Source organism: Lontra canadensis, unplaced genomic scaffold, assembly GCF_010015895.1.
Source record: "Lontra canadensis isolate GAN:19392208 unplaced genomic scaffold, GSC_riverotter_1.0 scaffold66, whole genome shotgun sequence".
Lineage (NCBI taxonomy): Eukaryota > Metazoa > Chordata > Mammalia > Carnivora > Mustelidae > Lontra > Lontra canadensis.
Window position 1 is genome coordinate 449,993 of NW_022631060.1, and position 21,718 is coordinate 471,710.

Below are 21,718 nucleotides of genomic sequence, written 5' to 3' on the forward strand. Positions count from 1 at the left end.
AAAAAGAGACCGGTTCGCCCGAACAGGGACTTGAACCCTGGACCCTCAGATTAAAAGTCTGATGCTCTACCGACTGAGCTATCCGGGCTCACGGGAAGTCCCTCCCTGCTGTGGTAGAAAGCTCTCTTACCATCTGCGCTGCGCACTAACAGAACCACGTTGCGTGAGTTCCGGGATTCCTCCTCTGACTGTGATCTAGCCCAGTTCCGACCCACTGCCCTGGGGGGAAGGTGTCAGGTGGTTTTTTGGCGGCTGCATGCAGATTTCTTAAATAAAAAGCATCCCGTTTTATTTAGAAACTGCTTGGCAAACATGAATCTTGAGTTCTGCAAAAGCCTGAGGAACGGAGGAGAAGCCATTTACTCACTGACCCCCCACCCCCACCCCCATCCCGCCACGCGTTTATTTGTCCTAAAAGCAAAGAGCACGGGGTCGGCGATCACAGTGCAGTGTTAAAGGTGTCAAGTGCCCCTTCTTCCGAGAAGCACCCCTTCGCAGTTCTGGTCCCTATCTCAGGTGCCCACCCAAAAGAAGCGCGAAGCGTTATTAATTAAAAGAGATGATGTGGGCGGGCTCCGGCCAGAAGCGCCAGCAGCCACCTCGGGCCTGGGCCTGGAGAGCACGCCCCTACACCTCCGCCCCCGCTCCACCCCCTCCTACCCCTTCCCACCCCCTCCACCCCCTCCCACCCCCTCCACCCCCTCCCACCCCCTCCTTCCACCGCCACTGGCCAGGCCTCCGCGCACGCGTGCTCGCGCCGCCCTGCAACGGGGAACCCGCATCTCCCCACCTCTGGGCGGCACACGCCACTATTTGCATATTACAACCCCAAGGCTGCCTTTCGGTCCTCTGTGCCTTTACGCATGCTGTTCCCTCGAACTGGCCTACCACCTCCCTTTCACTCCTCCCTCTCGCCCGTCCCAAGCGTCTTTGAGAACTCCGTTTAACCTCCATCCTCCCTGCGAAGTACCTTCTGGTGACCCGCACCATCCCTGGTCTTCACCTCCGCTACACTGCCGATCTACTACTACAGGTCGGGCAGGCAAGCATACAGGCAGTAAACCTTTCAGAACCTAGTAATCTAATGCTTTAATAGAGGAAAATACTTGTGCTTTAGTAACACAGACGGACAACCAGAAGGCAGGCAGAATAGAAGCTGGCAGAGACACCCAATCTTCGCACTTCTTGCTTGGATCCCAAGTCCATCCCGTGGGGATGCAACCTTTTTCTCTTCGGGCTGGAAACTGGGAAGGCCCAACACTGAGAGAGAGAGAGAGCGATTTTAAGAAATTGGTGGGAAATTGGAAGGGGAGGTGAACCATGAGAGACTATGGACTCTGAAAAACAATCTGAGGGTTTTGAACGTGCGGCGGTGTGGGGGGGAAGGTTGGGGGAACCAGGTGGTGGGTATTAAAGAGGGCACGGATTGCATGGAGCACTGGGTGTGGTGCAAAAACAAGGAATACTGTTACGCTGAAAAGAAAAAAAATTTAAAAAAATTGGTGCACAGCTGTGGGCGTTGGCGAGTTTAAAATCTATTGGGTAGGCCAACAGACTGGAAATTCAGGTAAGAGTTGGTGTTGCGGGCTTGAATCAGACGATGGAGACATAGGTAGGTTTTCTGTTTGCCATCTTGAGGAGAGTTCCTTCTTCGTCAGGAAACCCCAGTCTTTGCTCTTAAACTTTCATATGATTGGATGAGGCCCAGCCACATTTCAGGGGATAATCTGCTTTACTCAAAGTCTGCTGATCTACATGTTCCTCACATCTAAACACATTCACGGCAGCACCTAGACTGGTGTTTGAGTGAACAACCGGGCACCACACCACAGCCTAGCCACGGTGACCTATAAAACTCCCTGTCACACATGCTGACATACATCATGCAAACTTGGAAGTCCTCTATGTATTAGTACATCATTTTGTTTTCCTTCCTTTTGGCCATCATTAGATTTCAAGAGTCCCTCATCAAAATGCACTCTTCCACCCAAGAACACAAAGAATTGGGGGACAAAGCCCCTCATCAGCTATTGTCTTGGCACAGACGAGCAGAAAGGGGAGGGCACGGAAATAGGTCCCAAAGCAATATTTCTGCATTTTGCCTTTCACCACAGCTAGGGTTTTTAGAACATGAGGACTGAATCTCCATTCTCTCTCCCCACGTCCCAGCCTGGTGTCCAGCCAGAAAGAAGGCATCCCTGAGTGTGTGTTGTTCCATTGCACTATCTTGACAGAGTGACTCATCACCTTAGCAAGTAATAGTAAGTATGAGTAATATTATTATTCATCTTAACAAGTATATCAATAAATATAGTAATAAGTATTATTCACCATCTTAACAAGTAATAAGTATTATTAATAATATAGCATATATTATATAATAATATATAAGTATTGTTATACTTATTACTGTTATAATAATATGTATTATGTATTATATAACAATAATGATTATTATTATTACTACTACTACCATTATTATTAGTACTACCACTACTATTATTATTATTTCAACTATTATTACTATTACAACTACTAGGATCCAGCCCAGAGCCTCCAAATTCCCCTCCCTCCCACCCCCATCCCAGACCGATGTAAACAGCTCTGGAAGCCTGGGCCAGGTAGGATGGCCGATTCCCTGAGGCTCCTTTCCTGGGGATCTCTGCCACGGCCAGCTTCGGTGATGGGCGCAAACGCGTTTTGGATGTGGGGAGATGTTGAGAATAAGAACCTACCAGCTGTTTCGAAACCGGATCGTCCAGACGGTAGTTTCTCATTATATTTGCTGGGGCGCTGTGGGGCAGGGGGCACAGCCCGTTCAGAGCGTATGTATATATATATATGATACACAATAGTGGTTTGCGATTTGGCAAATACAAATTCAGTTAAAGTTAAATTTCTGAAAAACGAGTGTGTACTTTGTATGGTCCACGCAGTATTTGGGATATACTTATACTAAAAAACATTCTTTGTTTCTTTGAAATTCAAATTTAATTGGGCGTCCTGTATTTGATTTGGTAACAGTGGTGTAGACACGAACCAGAAAGGGCTTTCCATACTCACCACCACCACCACCGACAGCTGTTCTAGGTTTTTGTTATTGTTAAACCAGCTGGACCAAACCGAAATAGAGGGCTTCTCTGGCCGAGAGGGGGTCGGGGTTGCCCGCCATCCCCACCGAGCCCCCGCACGCCGGGGACCGAGCCCCGCGCCCTGCGCTCTGCACCTGGCTGGCGGCAGCCGGGCTGTCAAGTCCCCTGCCGAGCCCAGGCGCGCTAGTGGCTCGGACCCGCGGAGACAGGTCCCAGCGCCAGCAGCTCCTGGAACGCCGCGGGAAACTGGAACGAGAGGGCGGGAGCGATCCAGAAGCAAGTGAGCGGCTCGAGGTGCGTAGGGAGAGCGAGAGCGTGGTCTCAGCCAGACGCAAGGTCAGCGAAGGGAGCCTGACAATACAGAGCAGTTTAGAAACGGTATAAATCCCTTTTTTGGTTTTCAGTCCTCCCTCTGGGAGAGGTTTAAAAAAAGAAGAAGAAACTAGTAGTTCTGCGTCCACCCTAAGTTCGTATGGGTGAGAATCGTGACAAGTGGGAATTGTGTCACAATGAGACTGGTGCCGCCCAGGGAGAAGGGATGCCACTGATGGTGGCATCTAAAACCACTGCCGAAACCCGGGATCGAACCAGGGACCTTTAGATCTTCAGTCTAACGCTCTCCCAACTGAGCTATTTCGGCTGCTTGTTAGAAGTCCTTTCTGTATTTCCATAATGAAATACTAATTTGTTTGGTTGTAACAAAAGAGCTCAGGATGAGTTCGGCTGGAGGTCAGCATTTAGCAAATATTAGGTGATAAAGCCAAGCTTCTGTTTATAAGCCAGAAATGACGAATAATTTTACATTGCTCAGTTGTTTGGACTCAAGAAACGTATGAAATTGAACAGGAAGGCCATTTGTAAAAGACTTCAAACGTGACTTTTCCATGTTACCCCTAGAGGTGTGCATAGAGTTGCTGCATCTGTATGTTAAAAGCACCATTTTGCTAAACCTAAATCTTTAAAATATACCTCAATTTTTGTAACCCCACCTTGGCGTCTTTAAACTTTCAAATATATAGACACTGTCAAAAAGTGGAATTGGCTGCGACCTTTCCCAAACTCTGAGAAGCAAGCTGTGGTTTAATCATATCCCCTTAAAGCTGATTTTATCCCACCTCCTCCTGTTTCATAATTTTGCTTCTCCTGCTGCTCTCCACCTATAGTCAGATCCAAGTGCTGTTCATTCCAGTTCAGTGTTTCTGGAATCCTTCCACTTCTCTTCATTCTTACATCTTCCCCAACCTCTTCATTATCTTCCTACCCTTAAGTCCACACTGGAACCATCACCCTGCTTAAAATCCTTCAGGGTCTCCCTAGTTGAGAGCAAAATCTGAGACTTCTATCTTTTTTTTTTTGTCAAAGAAGAAACATCAAATTTAATTTAAAGGAAAAAATATCAGAAATTGTCTGAAAGAGCAACAGAACAAATCAATTCCTGAAAAAAGAATTCTGCATCTTGGTGATCACATTTATTGAAAGGGTTGGAAAAAACTAAAATGCCCTTTAGCTTAAGAATTTTTGAGTTATCTGGAATGCCTGGGTGGCTCTGTCAGTGTAGTGTCTGCCTTCAGCTCTGGTCATGATCCCAGGGTCCAGGGATTGAGTCCTACTGGATCCTACTCAGCAGGGAGCTTGCTTCTCCCTCTGCCTGCTACTCCTCATTCTTGCTCTCTCTCTCTCTCTGACAAATGAATGAATTTAAAAAAGGGGGGGGGATTTTTTTAGTTATCTGCAAATCAACTCATTTCAGGAGTGGAAGAATCCTTGGCCATTTCTTAATACCATAATTTACACAGATTTCTTTTTTGAATGTCTTCTACGTTTAAAGAGGCAATCCTACTAAATCTCCTATATTCCATACACAATAAATTCTTTTGTTTCAGCCAACTCTCAGTGGAGGGGCAACTAGTACAACACCATTTCCCCAGACAAAAAGCATCAGCATATTCCATTTTGTTAATTTATATATCTCTTTGTATGTTTCCTTATCAATTTCTATAGTAGTCGCAGTTTCTTCCATATCTCTCAATATCATATTTAAATGCTGATGATAAGCATGTAATCTGCCTTGAAGTTCTCTGTCATTTCTCACTTTCACTTAAATTCGCTCATCAGGGCTGAGCCTGATGACCTCCAGGGGCTCTACTACGGTGTTGGTTTTTGTTGCTGGTCCATCTCATCTGCCATGTTTCAAAACCCAAAATTTCTCTCTTTATATGGTATACAGACTTCCAGAACTTGGGTCCTTCCTCTCTCCAGCACCGTTATCATTGCTTCCTCCTGGACTCTGAACTCTAGCCATTCATGCAGCCGTCCAAACTCAGGATGCTTTCCCAGACTTTGCTCTTCTTCATCTTTGTCCATACTGCTTTCTATACACTGCTCTTCCCTAACCCCTATTAAGCCTGCAGCTCCCAAAGCGGATACATTCTCCTAGTTCCAGACTCCTTCTTGGACATGCCTCTATCCCATTCCTCTCGTACTCCCATTAATAGGCTGGTGGCCCTCTCCAGTGCTTTTACACCATTTATCAAACCAGACTGTAATTGCCTATTTATCAGAGCTCTTTCTTGTCATTTGTAACCCTAATGTATGTTACATAACAGACTGGAATCAATGTTCAAAGAGAGAGAAAGGAAAGAGAGAGGGAGACAGAGGGAAGAAAAGAGAGAGAGAAAGCCATATCTCAGGCCCAACTGATTCTTTACTAACTTTTAAAATCACCTGGTTAAATTCAAGTATGATCTCTGCAAAGCTATTTATAGAGGATTCGAGCTTTCTAGTTCTTGACTTTAAACACAACTCCTGAGGCCACCCTGCTTCCTTCCCCTGAGGTGTCCGTGTGAACCAAAAAGCTAGGCGGGAGGAAGGCCTGAGGAGACTATACTAACATTATTGTCTGAACTTGGAAGGAAAAGCCGTGAGAGGCTTGAAATGCTTCCCACAGGGCAGGACAGATCCCACGGGGCAAAAACTTTGTAACTTTTAGAAGCAAGCTCTACATTTTGATGACTGTCTTAGTTTCACAGTGTATCTACTTTATAGTGAATAACTTCCAAAGATTTCTACATCTCCTTTTGGGGCTGGTTTTCACTTATCTTGCCAAAAGTAGAATAGGCCTTGAAATTTAAAGGTTTGCCATTTTTGTGGGACTTCAGAGGTCCCTGACAAGTGTTATAATTTTGCTGGGTCCTCATTTTGAATCATGAGTGAGTGTGGTAGGCCCTTGGGGATCCACATCACATCCCATCAGGTCATAGCAGCCCATGGAAGGACTAAAGAAGGGATTGTTAAAATGTCTCGGGTACATTTGACTGCCCCTATTGGAGGAAGTTATAAGGCACAGGGCTATTCAAGGTAGCCAGATATAACTGTCACAAACAGCAGGTGTCTACTGCAATGATTTTTAGCTTGCTAGAAAAAAAGCCCTTAAGGTCCTGAAACTTACCATCAAGCCCAGCAATGTGAATCAGGCAAATGACTTGAACGGATGCGTGGCCTTCCCAAGAACCAGGCTAGGAAAATCACCTCTGGCAACATAGCTAATTTTGTGGACATGATAGCCCTGAGAAATCAAGGCATCTGGAGGCTGGACTTCAAGGATGCTCCTTCCTTCAGGCGCACCTCCAAAGTGGCGCTACCCACATCACTAAGCCTCTGGAAACAGAAGTGTGCATTACTGCATGATGTGAGGAGGAAATGACTTCACTGTCAGCTGCCTTCCAACCCAGCTTCTCCTAGAACACGAGGTTGTAGGGGTCACAGACTTGGGGGTCAAACAAACCCAGCTTTGAATTCCAACACCGTGACTAACCAATCAGCTGTGTAACCTTAGTGAATTTATTTAAATTAGGGTTTTTTTTCCCCCATGCCTTCTCTGTACCTCACATGACGATTCTAACACTTAGCTCTTAAAATTGTTCAAGTGTAAGCTGGACAATGTTCAGAATTCCTAACAGCATGCTGGATACAGAAGCAGATGCTCAGCCACAGGGCAGGACCTGTGTGCAGCCTCTCTGGGCCCCTTTGATTCCTTTGCCCACCCTGACCCTCTCCCTGAACTTTATAGAGAAAAACTGACCAACCATCTTCCCAGTCCTTAATTCTCTCCCAAGGCCTTCAAATCAGTACTCAATTGCTTATGTTTCAAAGTACAGAATTTTAATCCCTCCATGGAACAGCTAAGAATCTGAAAATCTAAATGGGCAAGAAAAATGAAATTCAAGAAAACTTTTGTTTTTTGAAGTGAAATAGGTCAAACATCAAAAACACTAGAAACCATTCCCCTATACCAAGGGTGGGGGCCACTGATGGTTACATTCCATTAAAGCGGAAAGGGCTGTTAAAACTACTCTTCTGTCCACAGGCCCTTGAGAATGTTGTCGAACGGTTGAGACATCTGGAAACCCGCGCCCCATTTTTCTTTCAACTGCTCACAAAGATCCGCTGCCTGATTCCCAAGAACAAACCGGCACCTGGCCTGTTCTCCAGCCGCCGCCCCCCCCCACCAACTTGTTATCTAGTAGGAGTCAAGCGAATCAGACAAACGATATGACTTTTTAAAAATTATTTAATTTAGTAGTTTTCTTGGAAAAAAAAACAATAAGGCAAAAAAAACGAAAATATATATAGTTTTGTCTTGATGTGACTTCATTTCACCTGAAGGACTCAGAGCTTCTCCATTAGCAGGAATCGGACTGGGGATCAGGCTGGGAAATGTAGTGCAGATGGTGGAAGAAGAAAGGTGGGGGATAACGCAGAGACGTTCAGTTTGGTTGAGGAATTCCTGTTCTGGCTAAAACCCCCCAAAAGGTCACGGCCTTAGCGGGCCTCCTTGAAAGAAGCCCCAGCACAATCCCAAGCTTAGCTTGGGAGTCGGGGTCTTAGGAGGAAACTCCGCAGTGGTTGCCCGTCTCTCAAGTGCCTCACAGCTAGGAAGGGAGGAATGGCGAGGAAGGAATAGAAGTACTAATTTACCCAGTATAAATCCAATTTCCATGCAGGGATGGCTTCCTCTGGAATGGTATTTCCCCCAGGACCCACACTGGCTGAGGCTCAGCAGTTAAGGAACAGAAACGAAAAACACGAACAGAAAGCATACAAGGAAGGCACCTCAATTTGTGATCCTCAACCAAGGGTGGGCTGCACAGGGGTGGATTCCTGAACAAGACAACTGAAACAAATACAGAACACAAAACGAAGGAAGCCAGGGCCCGACAGGAGTAGTTCTCTTACCCACCCCACGTGATAGCACGTTCAGCCCCACGTCCTAGGAAGAAGTGTCTTTTGGGAATCAGCTGTGTGTGGTGGGATTTGGGCAGAGGCAGAATTAAACTGGAAACTACCGTCCTCTCTACCCATGCTCTTCCTAACAAAAGAAGAGAAAAAGGCAGGAAAGAGTTGGGATTTCATTTTCAAGACTCAGGTCATTAGGAGAGCAGAACTTGGACAGCAGTGGGCACTCCGTGATACAGACCCGGGATCGAATCCCTTGTTCAGTAACTGCCGGAGGTGATCCTGCTCAGGGTCTGAGTCTGTCTGTCCCTAAAAGAGGGAAAACAGAGGAGACTCCATTCCACATCAGTGTGTCCAAGAGAGAGTCCCAGGGAGATAAAGGATATCAAAAAACAAGATTCTTAATGGGAAGAAGGAAAATCAAACAAAAAAATTAGATTTTTCTCTACATATATATAATATACAGATATTTAACACATTATTCAAGAGGTGGCTCCAGTCCATGGGGCTTGAGAGATGGTGAAAACTTTTGTTTCAAATTAACTCCTTCTCTCAAATTCTGAAACATACCAGAGTGGGACAGGTAATGCTCTGCTCCACACTGGGGCACAGACCCAAACTGGTATTGCGCTGAGAGAGAGAGAGAGAGGAGGGAAGAGAGAGAGAGAGAGGGAGGGAGGGTGGGAGGGAGGGAGGAGCAAAAAAGGCAATGAAGAATGGGGGTGAGGAGGAACTGGGAAAGCAAAGTGGCTGGCAGTCTTTTCCACCCTGCGTTGTGTTCTCACAAGTTCCCCGTGTGAGGAAGTCCATAAACTCCCTTGTGAGGACAATACAACCCTCCTACCAACCCCCAAAGTGGCCTCCGGTTGCTGTCAAAGATAGAGGACAGCAGAAGGGTAGGTTACACAAATGAAGATAGAAACTTCCAAGAAATGTCAGTCTGAGTGTTCCAATCTTACAGGACAAGTCCCCCTGCAATTGTTCTGATACTGTAGTTATCTCAGGGCGGATGGCCCATGAGACTGACCCCGTGAGGGACCCCATCTCGTGACGCCATGCCTAAGCTCCACCGCGGTCATTCACGATGCCTCCATTGGTTAAGTCTTACGTGCTCCTTTCAAGGAGCTTCTAAATTCAGCTCTCGCTCTGAACAGCACCAAAATGCCCCCGAATCATCACCTCATGCAGACCTTGGCTGAGCAGGATGCTACAGGGAAGGGTGAATGACGTCATCCTAAAGTGGGGGCAGAGGGAGGAGGACAAGCCAGAACGCCTGACTGCAGAAGTGGAGCAGTGCCCCACTCCGGCCACTAAGCCTCCCCCTCACACACACAGGTACCTAGTAAGTCGATTTCAGTTTCAATCAGCTAAGGCAACCAGCCAATCACCACCACTGGTGTCTGCTTCTGGTGATTGATTTGGACAAAATGATTGGTTAAGACAGACAAACTGGAAGAAGGCGATCGGTCAGAGTCCCAAACGCCAGCTTTCCCGCACATCCTCTGTCCTCTTCTCCTTTGGATCCTCCTCTTTCTCGTTGCTGCCACTTCAGAAAATGTCCGGGCATGAGGTCCAGTCCTGTTTTTCTTTACACTCCCAGTATCCTCCCCTATAAATATGGGTTAGCTCCTTGGTAACAGGGTCCTTCTTCCGCTCAAACCACAGCGCCTTATAGGGATCATAGGGTGTGCCTAAAAGGGAAAGCAGGTAAAGAAAAACAGATTGAGAGCCAGAAACACACCAAATGATTCTCCACCCATCGAGAGAGTGGAAGACGGGTTCGTTACCATCCTCTGTGGCTTTCATAGCTTCTGCTTCTCTCTTCTTTCTGGAAAGTCTTTGCTTTTCCTCCAGGCGCTGCTTCTCAGCATTGGCTTCATCCCAGCGCCCATTTTCCATCAGTCTCTGGTCAGGCCGCAATCGGCTGTCTGTGGGGGCGGTGCCGCTTTCCCAGGCGTTGAGCGTCAGAGCAAGCTCTGAGAAGTAGTACATGTTTTCCGCATTCTTCCTACAAATCAAGAATGAGAAAGATGAAGGGTGACGCCAGAGCCCAGGCCCTTGTTAAGGAGCAACAACCGAGCACCCTGCCAAAAGACAGCCTCCTCAAAGCTGTTCTACAGATGGACAGACTCTAGGACAGTGGCAGGTTCCCCTCGTGCAGCAGAGAACCAGACTGGACCATCCCCATCCCCTGCCTGGGCATCACTTGCTACAGGAGTTTGCTGGGCTTGTGCTGTGCTCAGCGGAGATTAGGAAGAAATGCCTTAGGAAAAATGAAACCTTCTACTGAATGAAAATGCCTTATTCTTATTTCCTTTGCTTTCTTTGTAACCTCCTTCTGGGATAATCTTGGCACTTACTATAGACTGAACATAGGAGATGACAGGAGACAAATGGCCTCCATCTTCTTTCTGAATTCCAGTGTATGACCAGTGTATGCCACTGGGTCTCGGGCTAAATTGCTAACAGGTGGTAAGCATCTTTCTCCTCTAGCTGCTTCTGAGTCATTTTGCTCTAAATTATGAATATTTTTTGGCAGATGTGACTTGGTTATTTTCAATTTTCTTGACAAGGCCCATTACAACCCAAATCATATGGTGATGGCCTTCTGGTAATCTCTCCAAAGGTTCTTATTTCCCTGGCTTGATCCCTCACATAATTAAGTGGGAAGGCAGGCAGAAATGCCATCAGTACTGCTCCAAGCTGGAGGTCGAAGTTATTACCTGGACAGCATGCATACTGATACTCACGGTAAAGGGTTCCTTTTCCATAGCATGACCCTGCTTTCTTCTGCCTCATGGCCTCTCTGCCGAGCATCACCCCCATTTTCCCCAATGACTGGTTGCACTTTGAAACAATCCATTTTCTCATCCCATGTCCCCAGAAGGGCAAAGTGAACTTTTCCTGATGGATCTGTCACTTCCCCTGTTACCTACAATGATGGAGAGTAGGGCTTTGGAGTACAGCATTCACTGTGGGTTAGCTTACCTGACTATTCTGGAAACAAAGGTCCTATGGTCAATACTGGTTAAATTCTGCTATGACAAACACCATGGAACACCAAAATTGTTTTGGTAAACTTTTTTGAGCTGCTTAAAATAAATGAGCCATGAGTTGGGGTTTCATCATTTTGCTGTATAGGGATTTTCGTTGCAATGATATATGCAGGAAAAGGATCTGAATGGTACTCAGAATTATGGTATTTTCTTCTTTCTATGGTTTTCTCTTCTCTCTGGTATTTTCTTCTTTCTTCAGAGACAGCCACAAAGAGATTTAACTCCCCAGCTCTTCTTTACTCTCCATCAAACTCATGGCGCAATTCCGCTATGGTGTTGACACAGGACTCGTGCTTAGACCTCACAGCAGTCAAACTGCCCATCCTTCTTCCTGAAATCCTTCTATTGGTCCTTCCTCTGTGTTTCCCATTTTCAATCTCTCCTCGCTCTTGACTTTTACTTTCTTATTTAATGTCTTTACCAGAAAAGACAATTTGGTTTGGTAATGCAATCTAGTCCCCCTTCCTGCGGACTTTCTCCTTTACGTCGCCTTTTTTTTTAAATCACCACATACATATTTAGGAGATACATATGTTTAGACTATCTCCTGATCCATCATCTATACCAGCCCCCAAAGAGTAGGCTTTCTAAGAGACACACACTAAAGAAAAACATTTAAACTCCAACTTCTCTTACCTTTCTTGCTACATCACGAGAGAAGTAGCTATAAGGAACAAATTTAAGATTGCACTTGTCTCCCGTCTTGTGATTCACAATATCAATTTCACCAGACTATAAAATAAAAAGCATCATGGATTGATTTTATTAAGACCGGAGGACTTGAATATCTGCCAGACCCCACGCCTCATAATTCTTCACTTTTCCATCGTATACTTTCAGACTCCCTTGCTTAAGGATTCCAGTCTCAGCCGACCCCAACAAGCTGTGAAATCCCTTCGGAACCTTGGTATTCCAGATTGGGATCAAGATCAAATGGCCTTCTGGTTTTCTGTCAATCATGTGTCCCATGTTAGGTGGCAAGATTTGCCTTTCAGCACATATACTGATATTCACATAATAATTTACCTTTCCCAACCAAGCCCCCACTCATACCCTTCATGAACTCTGTGGTTAAGTCAAAGTACCCTACTCATAATTACAAGGTTACATATAACAGGCCTTTCTACACTTTATTTTCTCCTCTATCTTCTAAATCCCAAACCACTTTGAGACTCAGCTTGGGGCGCCTGGGTGGCTCAATCAGTTAACTAACTCTTGGTTTCAGCTTAAGTCATGATCTCAGGGCCGTGAGATCAAAGCCCTGCATTGGGCTCTGTGCTTAGTGTGGAATCTGCTTGAGATTCTCTCTACCCCCCTTCTCTCTCTCTGCCCCTCCCCCTTGCTTGCCCCCACCTCTCTAAAATAAATAAAATCTAAAATGAAACAAAACAACAGCAACAACAAAACCTCTGCTTAATTCCCACATCTACCGTGTAGGCTTTCCTGACTGCTAGAGAGTATTCCCTTTCTTTTCTGAATTTATTGCAACCATCATCTTAAGAGTAGACTGACAATTATTTAGATGTTATCTTAGTACTGCTTTTTTTTTTTTTAAGATTTTATTTATTTATTTGACAGAGAAAGAGATATCACAAGTAGGTAGAGAGGCAGGCAGAGAGAGAGAAGGAAGCAGCTCCCCGCGGAGCAGAGAGCCCGATGCGGGGCTCAATCCCAGGACCCTAGGATCACAACCCAAGCCTAAGGCAGAGGCTTTAATCCACTGAGCCACCCAGGTGACCCCTTAGTACAGCTCTTAACAATAGCATATTTTGTTAACACTTTTCAATTATACCTATTTGTCATGTTGTCACCAATGATACAATAACTCTTTGAAGGACAATGTCTTATCTGGCTTTGTATCCCTAAGACCTAGCCCTCTGTCTAGCAGTCATGTCTGATAAATAATGAAAGGATGAAGAGTAAGAGTCGTGTTTATTATTTTGTTGTACGTTCATAGTAGCTAACACAGTCCTGGTAGAGTAGTTACAGAATGAATGTTATAAATTCGTCATTCATAAGAAATAATCTGGGGTATAGAAACTTGGGAGGTCGGGGTGGGGCTTCTGGCTGAGAGCAATTCCTTAGGAGAAACGGATAAATCAGTAACAACAGTGTGGCGTCAGTTCACATGTCCTTGATACTGCACAGATGTACCTACGAAGGTATTCTCCTGAACTTCAGAACACTTTGGGCACCTCTGCTTACCTGATCTATCCACAACTTGCCCACAATAATGTTGTGCACCGTTGTGGTAACCTTCTTCCAAGTATAGTGGTGCCCAGTTGCATGGAAAATACAGTGGATGCTACCTGGAAACAGAGAGAGGTACACAAATTAAGACAAGTATCAGAATAATACCACCATGTTAGCTACAAGTAACAATGGATTGATTTTCTTCTATTAACATTTCTTACTTTTAAAAGGAAAACAATAAACCAAAAGGGCTTTATAATCTTCTTAAATGTTGGAAGCAATGATTGAATTTTTTCACTTCATTTTTAAATTTATGAATGAACTATAACTAAATGATGACCAACACTGACAACTGATAGTGTGTAGCTAGGAAGCAATATTCTGCAATTGTAGAAATAGAAATGAAAGCAAAAGCTCCAAACTTTTCACCAACTGTGCCTGCCACACAAGTCGTAAAATGTACAAGAACAGGTCAAATCTGCCCCAACATGAAAAAATAAAAGTGAATTGCGGAAAGGAGCACACATGGGTAGTCAGGCCTGGGGGCCAGGCCCTCTTGTCAGTAACTAGCTGTGTGACCTGAAGAAAACCACTTTTCTAAGGGCCTTAACAGTTATGGAGTAGTGGATAGAGCAGGGGCTTTGGAATCAGGCAGAAATGGACTGAATCCCAGATCCAGCACTCATTAGAGGTGTGACCCCAGGCTGTATAATAAAGAATTTGCCTGACTCTGAAAATGGTTCCTGGGAGGGAACCTCTAAACCCCTGGATCTTCCCAAGTGATAGTAGTATCCTTGTTATTCATGGCACCGTAAGAGTTATGTCAGTGGAGTAACATGGTGGGCCTCTGGATGGCTTATGCTCAGGATGAGCCAGGCCAGAAAAATCAACTATGTGTTAGAGACTTGGGGCCTTGAATCACTTGCTATCAGATGGACTTCCTGACCTCTTGGGAATGGTATTCCCTTCCCTCCAGGGAGGGAAGGAGGCCTGGGTATTGAGTGTAGTCATGGGGCCGATAGTTCAATCGTGCCCACCTAATGAAACCCTAGTAAAATCTCTGGACAGTGGAGCTTGCTGTGGCTTCCTGGTTTGTGAACGTATCAATGTGCCAGGAGGATTATGGGCGCTAATTCCATGGGTGAAGGCATGGAAACTCTAGGCTCAGGATACTTGCAGACCTTGCCCTATGTGTCTCTCCATTTGGCCAGTCCTGATTTGTATCCTTTATAATGAAACTATGATAGTGAGGATAGTTCTCTCCTGGGTTCTATGAATCATCCTAGCAAACTGCCGAAAGGAAAGCCAGTTGGTCAGAAGTACAGAGGGCCTGGGGACCCCCAAACTTGTGGCTGGCCCCTGTGGTGAGGACAGTCTTGCTGGAGCCTGTGCCCTTGACTTATGGGGTGTGCTTGAATCTGAGTGGTTAGCAAAGAACTGCATTAGAGTAATATATCCTGCATTATTTGTAATTTTCCTTGGCCTCAGCTTTGTCATCCGTAGACTTGGAATAAGCACAACTTGTTGTACAGTAAATACTGTTTATTTGCCCAGTAAAATGCTTGAAACGTGATGGGCACTCAGGAGATACAATCTTCTCTTGTCCCTCTGAGTTCATTTCGCATACCAAACCAAAAAATGAGGTGAACAGAAGTGACTAGAGATCCAAAATAATTAAGAACTTATAAGTATATACAAGAACTATACATATATGTGTATCTTTTTAAAAAGATTTTATTTCTTTATTTGAGAGAGAGTGAGAGCGAGAGTATGTGCACGCATGTGTACAAGTGGAGGTGTGGGGGCAGAGGGAGAGTGAATCTCAAGCAGACTCCTCACTGAGCGTGGAGCCCGACACGGGGCTTGAGCTCAGGACCCTGAGATCATGACCTGAGTCGAAATCAAGAGTCAGATGCGTAACTAAGAGAGCCACCCGGGTGCCCCTATGTGTATATCTTTATATACATATTGACTAATACAGTTACAGGACCAGTGTAAGTCTAAGCTCCCTCTGTAACCACTGATGCACAGAAGACTAATTATGTGTCTTTCTTTCTCGTATAAGAGATTAAAACAGCCCTGATGAAACAAGATGGGATTGGGAGGGAGACAAACCATAAGTGACTCTTAATCTCACGAAACAAACTGAGGGTTGATGGGGGGAGGGGGGTTGGGAGGTGGGGGTGGGGTTATGGACATTGGGGAGGGTATGTGCTATGGTGAGTGCTGTGAAGTGTGTAAACCTGGCGATTCACAGACCTGTACCCCTGGGGATAAAAATATATTATATGTTTATAAAAACAACAACAACAACAAAAACACAAAAAAAACAGCCCTGATGGCTGCAGCAGCAGTGATGACAATGACACCATGGGCAACGGCAGCTGCCCTGCTGCCAGCATCTCCTGCGTCCCAGGCACTGGGCTATGCTCTCCTCAAATATTAGCTTATTTAATCTTCACAACTACCTTTCAAATATCTGTGCCACCTAAACATATGCTCAGTTTCCTGCTCAGTACCTCTTCCACCACCACTGCTGTCTAAAACCACCATCAGGGACCCTGGCTGGCTCAGTTGTTAAGCGTTTGCCTTCGGCTCAGGTCAAGATCCCAGAGTCCTGGGATCTAGTCCCATGTCAGACTCCCTGCTCGGTGGGGAGCCTGCTTCTCTCTCTGCCTGCTGCTCCCCCTGCTTGTGCTTGTTCACTCGCTCTCTCTCTCTGACAAATAGATAAATTTAAAAAACTTAAAATAATACAGCCACCATCATCCCTTGCCTGAAGCTAACAACTCTGTTTTGGTCCCAGCTTCTACCATAGTCACCTTTGAGTCTCTGGTCAAAGCGATCCGTTTAAAACATGTCAAGTCAACGCACCACACTGTATAAAATCTCTCCATTTCTTCCCACTGCAATGAAAACAAAACTCAACTCCTTTCCCTGGTGTACAAAATCCCTACAAGATCTGGCCCCTGCCAACTGCTTGGATTGCTCTGGGAAGCTGCTGTGGCCTTTGTGCTTCTTGGGTGTGCTGTGCTTGCCCCCCTCTCAAGGGCCTTTATCTTAAAGGGGTTCTCTCTGCTGGGACACTCTTCTCCAGATCTTCTTCTGGTTGGCTTCTTTTTATTAGATAGGTCTCTGCTCAAATGTAACCTCTTCAGAGAGAACTTCCTTGGTGATCTTGTCCAAGGAACCACAAACACACTCCACTCCTTTCTCTTGCCACTCACCCCCATCTCTCCTTGCTCTATTTCTTCATAGAATCACTACCATATAAAATTAAATAATTACTGACAATAATTATAATTTCGGTGTTTGTTTACTTTTTTGTCTGCTTAAGAAAAGAATACAAGCTGGGGTATCTAGGTGGCTCAGTTGGTTAAGCAACAGGCTCTTGATTTTGGCTCAGGTCTTGGGATTGAGCCCCACGTCGGGCTCTGTGCTGGGTATGGAGTCTGCTTGAAATTCTCTCTCCCCTGCTTCTGTCCTTCCCACCTCCCACTCACCACACTCTCTTTTTCTCTAAAAAAAAAAAAACAGAGAAAAGAAAAGGAAAAAAAAGAATGCAAGCTAAGTGAGGGCAAAGTGGCTTTTGCCCTCCATTACATACCCACAGCACCGAGAACAGTTTCCAGCATACAGTGGGCATGCAAATACCTGCTGACACCTCAGTTATGGGCATTGTTATCCCCTGTATTTGTTTCTATTGCTGCTGGAACCAACTGCCACAAACGTTACAGCTTACAACAACACGGTTGTTAAGACTGTTACATGGCTGGAAGTCAGAAATCTAAAATCAAGGCATCAGAAGGCTGTGTTCCCTCCAAAGGCCCTACAGGAGATCCATTCCTTGCCTTTTCCAGCTACCAGAGGCCACCTGCATTCTCCGGCCTGTGGTCTCTTCCCAACATCACTCTTGCCTCTGTCATCACTGCCTCTGATTCTCCAGCCTCCCTCTCAGAAAAACCTTTGTGACTGTACTGAGCCTATAGAAATAATCCAGAATTACCTCCCCGTCTCAAGATCTTTAATTTAACCACACCTACAAAGTTCCTTTCACGATGAGAAGGAGATATTCACAAGTTCCAGGGATTATGATGTGGACATTATTTTTTTGGGGGGGGGCATTATTTAGCCTACCACATCCCCCTTTTATCAACAAAGGCTCTGAGCTCAGAGAGGTAATTTTCCCCAAGGTCACACAGCTAGTAAGGGCCAGAGCTGAAGTTCAAAATAAGTTCAGAATATATCTGTACTCCCCAATACCGTAACCTTATGTCCCATCCTGCTGATGCACCTGTTTTTCTGTAAAGTGTCCTTTCCAGCTCCCAGGGATAGTGGAAAAACAAAGAAAGCCCTATGACTGCCTTCCTTTATATAATATTTGTGTCTCAGAGACTTGACAGTGAGATAAAGATCTAAAAATTGAAGTGCTTAAAATATATGAAAAGGAAGATAGGCACTTCAGAATGCTCACGTAAGGACTTTATATATCTGTTCCTCCATAAAATGAGTTAAGAACACTAGGCAAAAACTAACCAAATCAACTTTTTCAGAATTCTAGTAAGAAAAATGAGCTTTGTGGCATTTTAACTTGCCCTACTTCCATCCTCCTCTCCCCAGCTTGGCAGTAGCCTTGAAAAACAGCAGCCTCACAGTCACGGTAGAGATGAAAACCCGCAAGCAGCCTAGCAACCACTGGAGGAAGCAGACTGTTTGAAGCTCCCCAGAAGTTCAATCTCCAAGGAACGGTCACTACCTGACCTGTCTGGTGGTTCCTGCATAAGGGCTTCTCCTTATCTCACCTGACTCAGCACCTGCTCACCTCACGCAGCCTTTTCCCAGGCGTGACAGAACAGCCAGTAAGAATTATTTAACACAGTAGCCGCCTGCGGTGGTGTTCACAATTGGAGCAGTTAAGGGGGCCCCAGGGTGGTTCAGTTGGTTGAGCATCTGACTTATGGTTTTGGCTCAGGTCATGATCTCTGGTCGTGAGATCGAGCCCTGCACTGGGCTCCACACTGAGCATGGAGCCTACTCGAGATCCTCTCTGCCCCTTTCCCTCTGTCCCTTCCCTGGTTGCTCTCTCTAAAACAAAACAAAACAAACAAACAACAAACAAAAAATACCCCACAACTGGAGCAGTTAATAAATAAATAATGGCCCCAAATTCCAAATCGATGAAAAACATCAATCTACATAATCACTGAACTCCAACAGAATAAACTCAAAGAGCGCCACGCCAGAACACATCATAATCAAACTGCTGAACGGCAAAGCAAGAATCTGGAAAACACTAAGACAGAAGTGATTCATCACATTTACATGATCCTCAATAAGATTATTAGAAACTTCAGAGGCCAGAAGGCAGCAGGATGGCATATCCAATAATGCTGAAAGAAAAAAATTTATCAAAGCAAGAATTCTACAGCCAGCAAAACTATCCTTCATAAACAAAAAATTTAAGACATTCAGACAAACAAAAACTTAAAGAATTCATAGCTAGCAGATCTTCCCTTCAAGACATATACTAAAGGAAGTCTTTTAGGCTGAATTGAAAAGATACTGGACAGCAACTTAAATCTCCATTAAGAAGAGACCGGTAAGGGGCACCTGGCTTAGTTAAGTATCTGCCTTCGGCTTAGGTCATGATCCACAGGTCCTAGCATTGAACCCTGCATTGGGCTCCCTACTCAGCATGGAGTCTGCTTCTCTCTCTGCCCCTTCCCCTCCCCATGCCCACTCTCTCTTTCTCGCTCTCTCAAATAAATAAAATCTTAAAAAAAATGAAGAAGAGACCAAGAAAGGTAACGATAATTACAGTATTAAAAAAAATAACAATATAGGGGCGCCTGGGTGGCTCAGTGGGTTAAAGCCTCTGCCTTCGGCTTGGGTCATGATCCCAGGTCCTGGGATCAAGCCCCGCATCCGGCTCTCTGCTCAGCAGGGAGCGTGCTTCCTCCTCTCTCTCTGCCTGCTTCTCTGCCTACTTGTGATCTCTGTCTGTCAAATAAATAAATAAAATCTTTAAAAAAAAAAAATAACAGTATAAATGTATTTTTTGCTTGCAACTTTTTTTCTGCTGTATGATTTAAAAGACACACCTATAAATCAAGTCATAAAACTATGCTGATGGGATTATAATGTATAAAATAATTTACATAAAAATAAAAACACAAAGGAGGAAAAAGTACTGGATCTATATAGTTGCAAAGTTTTTGTGTCTATTGAAATTAAATTAGTATTAATCTGAACAAGATACTTAGATGTTAACTATACTATCCAGGATAACCACTACAAAAATACCTTTAAAAATATAGTAAAAGAAATAACAGGATTAAAATGGTAAATTAGAAAAATATCTAATTTAACACAAAAGAAGGAACTAATAGAGGAAGACAGGAACAAAAAAAGAAGATATACAGAAAACAAAAACAAAAAACTCAAAAAAAAAATGGCAGATGTTAAGTCCTACCTAATCAGTAATTTATTATAAGTAATCACTCTAGTCAAAAAGTAGAAACTGCAAGAATGAATAAAATATATAAGGAGACATTTTTTTTTACTAAAATGACACTTGGGAGCAAAATTCAAGATTCACGGAGCCCTGTAGTGTCAATGACACAGAGATTAACAGGATGACTGGTTGTTTCATTCATATTCCCTAATCGTGATTCTCCTTGGGTTAGAGAGCGCCAACGCTATAAAATAACACCCATTTAAATGTGTCTTTTTAGGGCCCCAGCTGGCTCAGTTGGTGGAGCATGTAGCTCTTGATCTCCGGGTGTGAGGTTGAGCCCCACACTGGGTGTAGAGAAAATTATTTATTAAATTATTACTTAAAAATAAAAATCTTAAAACAAGTAAATAAATACTATGTACATAAATTTGACTCTTTTCTTTTTAAAGATTTTTAAAGATTTATTTATTTGTCAGAGAGAGAACAAGCAGGGGGAGCTACAGAGGGAGAGAGAAAAGGAGGCTCCCCACTGAGCAGGGAGCTCTACACAGGTTCAAACCCAGGACCTGAGTGAAGGCAGATGCTTAACAACTGAGCTACCCAGGCACCCCTATTGCTACTTTTAAAATGTATACAACCCTCCTTAGAGTTAAAAATAACCCATCCCTTTGGAGATCCTCAGGGGGCCTCCAACTTCTCCATGGGCAAAAGTCATATTGCAATATGACCAGTGACATCCTAGTTCTGCACATCAGGTTAGAACACCCCAAGCTTAACTGCTCTTCACCAGATACTTCTGAAATTGTTAGCATCAAAGACAGTTAGCAACCTTTTTTACTGAAGACCTTTTCTAAGGTCCTCAGTAAACATCAAGACCAAAACCACTCACTGACCTTTTCATCTAAGAGTCTTTTGCCTATTAGCCATGAGGCGGTAGAGCTAACACTCCCGTTTCTTTTCTCCTTTTAATATATTACAAACATTCCTGCACTTGTCTTCTGGCTAATTTTTATTTTCTAGACACTTTCTCATTTCTATACCTACTACATTTTGTATTTTTTTTTTAAGATTTTATTTATTCATTTGACAGATAGAACACAAGAAGGCAGAGAGGCAGGCAGAGAGAGAGAGGAGGAAGCAGGCTCCCCGCTGAGCAGAGAGCCCGATGTGGGGCTCGATCCCAGGACTCTGGGATCATGACCTGAGCCGAAGGCAGAGGCTTTAACCCACTGAGCCACCCAGGCGCCCCTACATTTTGTATTTCTGAGAGGAAAGGGGAATTTACTAAAGAAGATGACTCTAACCCAGCACTAAGGCCACACCTCAGGACAGACTAGAACCAGGAAATGGAAGGCCACCAGGAGCTCAGGCAGTTACTGACCGCTCTGTCTCTAAGCAGCTACTTGGCTTTCTCTCTGTCTGCTCTGTATCTTTTTCAGCATCCACTCTTCTGGACACGCACAGCCAAATGTGGCTGCTCTGGTTCAAGAGAACCTGGAGAATCACTACGACACTTTGTAACCTCATTTCCCCTCAAGTACAGACTCGCTAATACTGCATATTAGGATTCCTATTCCCAGGCCTGATCTTTTTTATGTTGGTGCACAATTAACTTGTAATCCAGTAAGATCTTTTAAATGAAGTTTCCTCTTACCTGGAGTTTAGCCATTACCTAAATGATACCT

The 21,718-nt window shown here is 44.5% G+C and overlaps 1 protein-coding gene, 2 non-coding genes and 1 pseudogene across 3 annotated transcripts in view; all 4 read right to left on the minus strand.

Annotated features, from left to right (window-relative positions):
- Positions 1-15: 15 nt before the first annotated feature.
- TRNAK-UUU lies at positions 16-88 on the minus strand. The gene has a single exon. It is a non-coding gene; the product is annotated as a tRNA-Lys (tRNA).
- A 3,571-nt stretch (positions 89-3,659) lies between these two features.
- TRNAF-GAA lies at positions 3,660-3,732 on the minus strand. Its single transcript has one exon. It is a non-coding gene; the product is annotated as a tRNA-Phe (tRNA).
- A 1,199-nt stretch (positions 3,733-4,931) lies between these two features.
- On the minus strand, positions 4,932-5,279 carry LOC116880242 (annotated as a pseudogene).
- A 3,714-nt stretch (positions 5,280-8,993) lies between these two features.
- Positions 8,994-21,718, minus strand: part of OSBP (oxysterol binding protein) — a 32,777-nt gene continuing 20,052 nt past the window's right edge. The window contains exons 10-14 of the mRNA XM_032879110.1: positions 13,589-13,692; positions 12,020-12,115; positions 11,078-11,259; positions 10,115-10,335; positions 8,994-10,018 (exon numbers count right to left, since the gene is read on the minus strand). Coding sequence (XP_032735001.1) covers positions 9,876-10,018; positions 10,115-10,335; positions 11,078-11,259; positions 12,020-12,115; positions 13,589-13,692 — 746 coding nt within the window. The 3' untranslated portion in view covers positions 8,994-9,875. The remainder of the gene's footprint in view (positions 10,019-10,114; positions 10,336-11,077; positions 11,260-12,019; positions 12,116-13,588; positions 13,693-21,718) is intronic.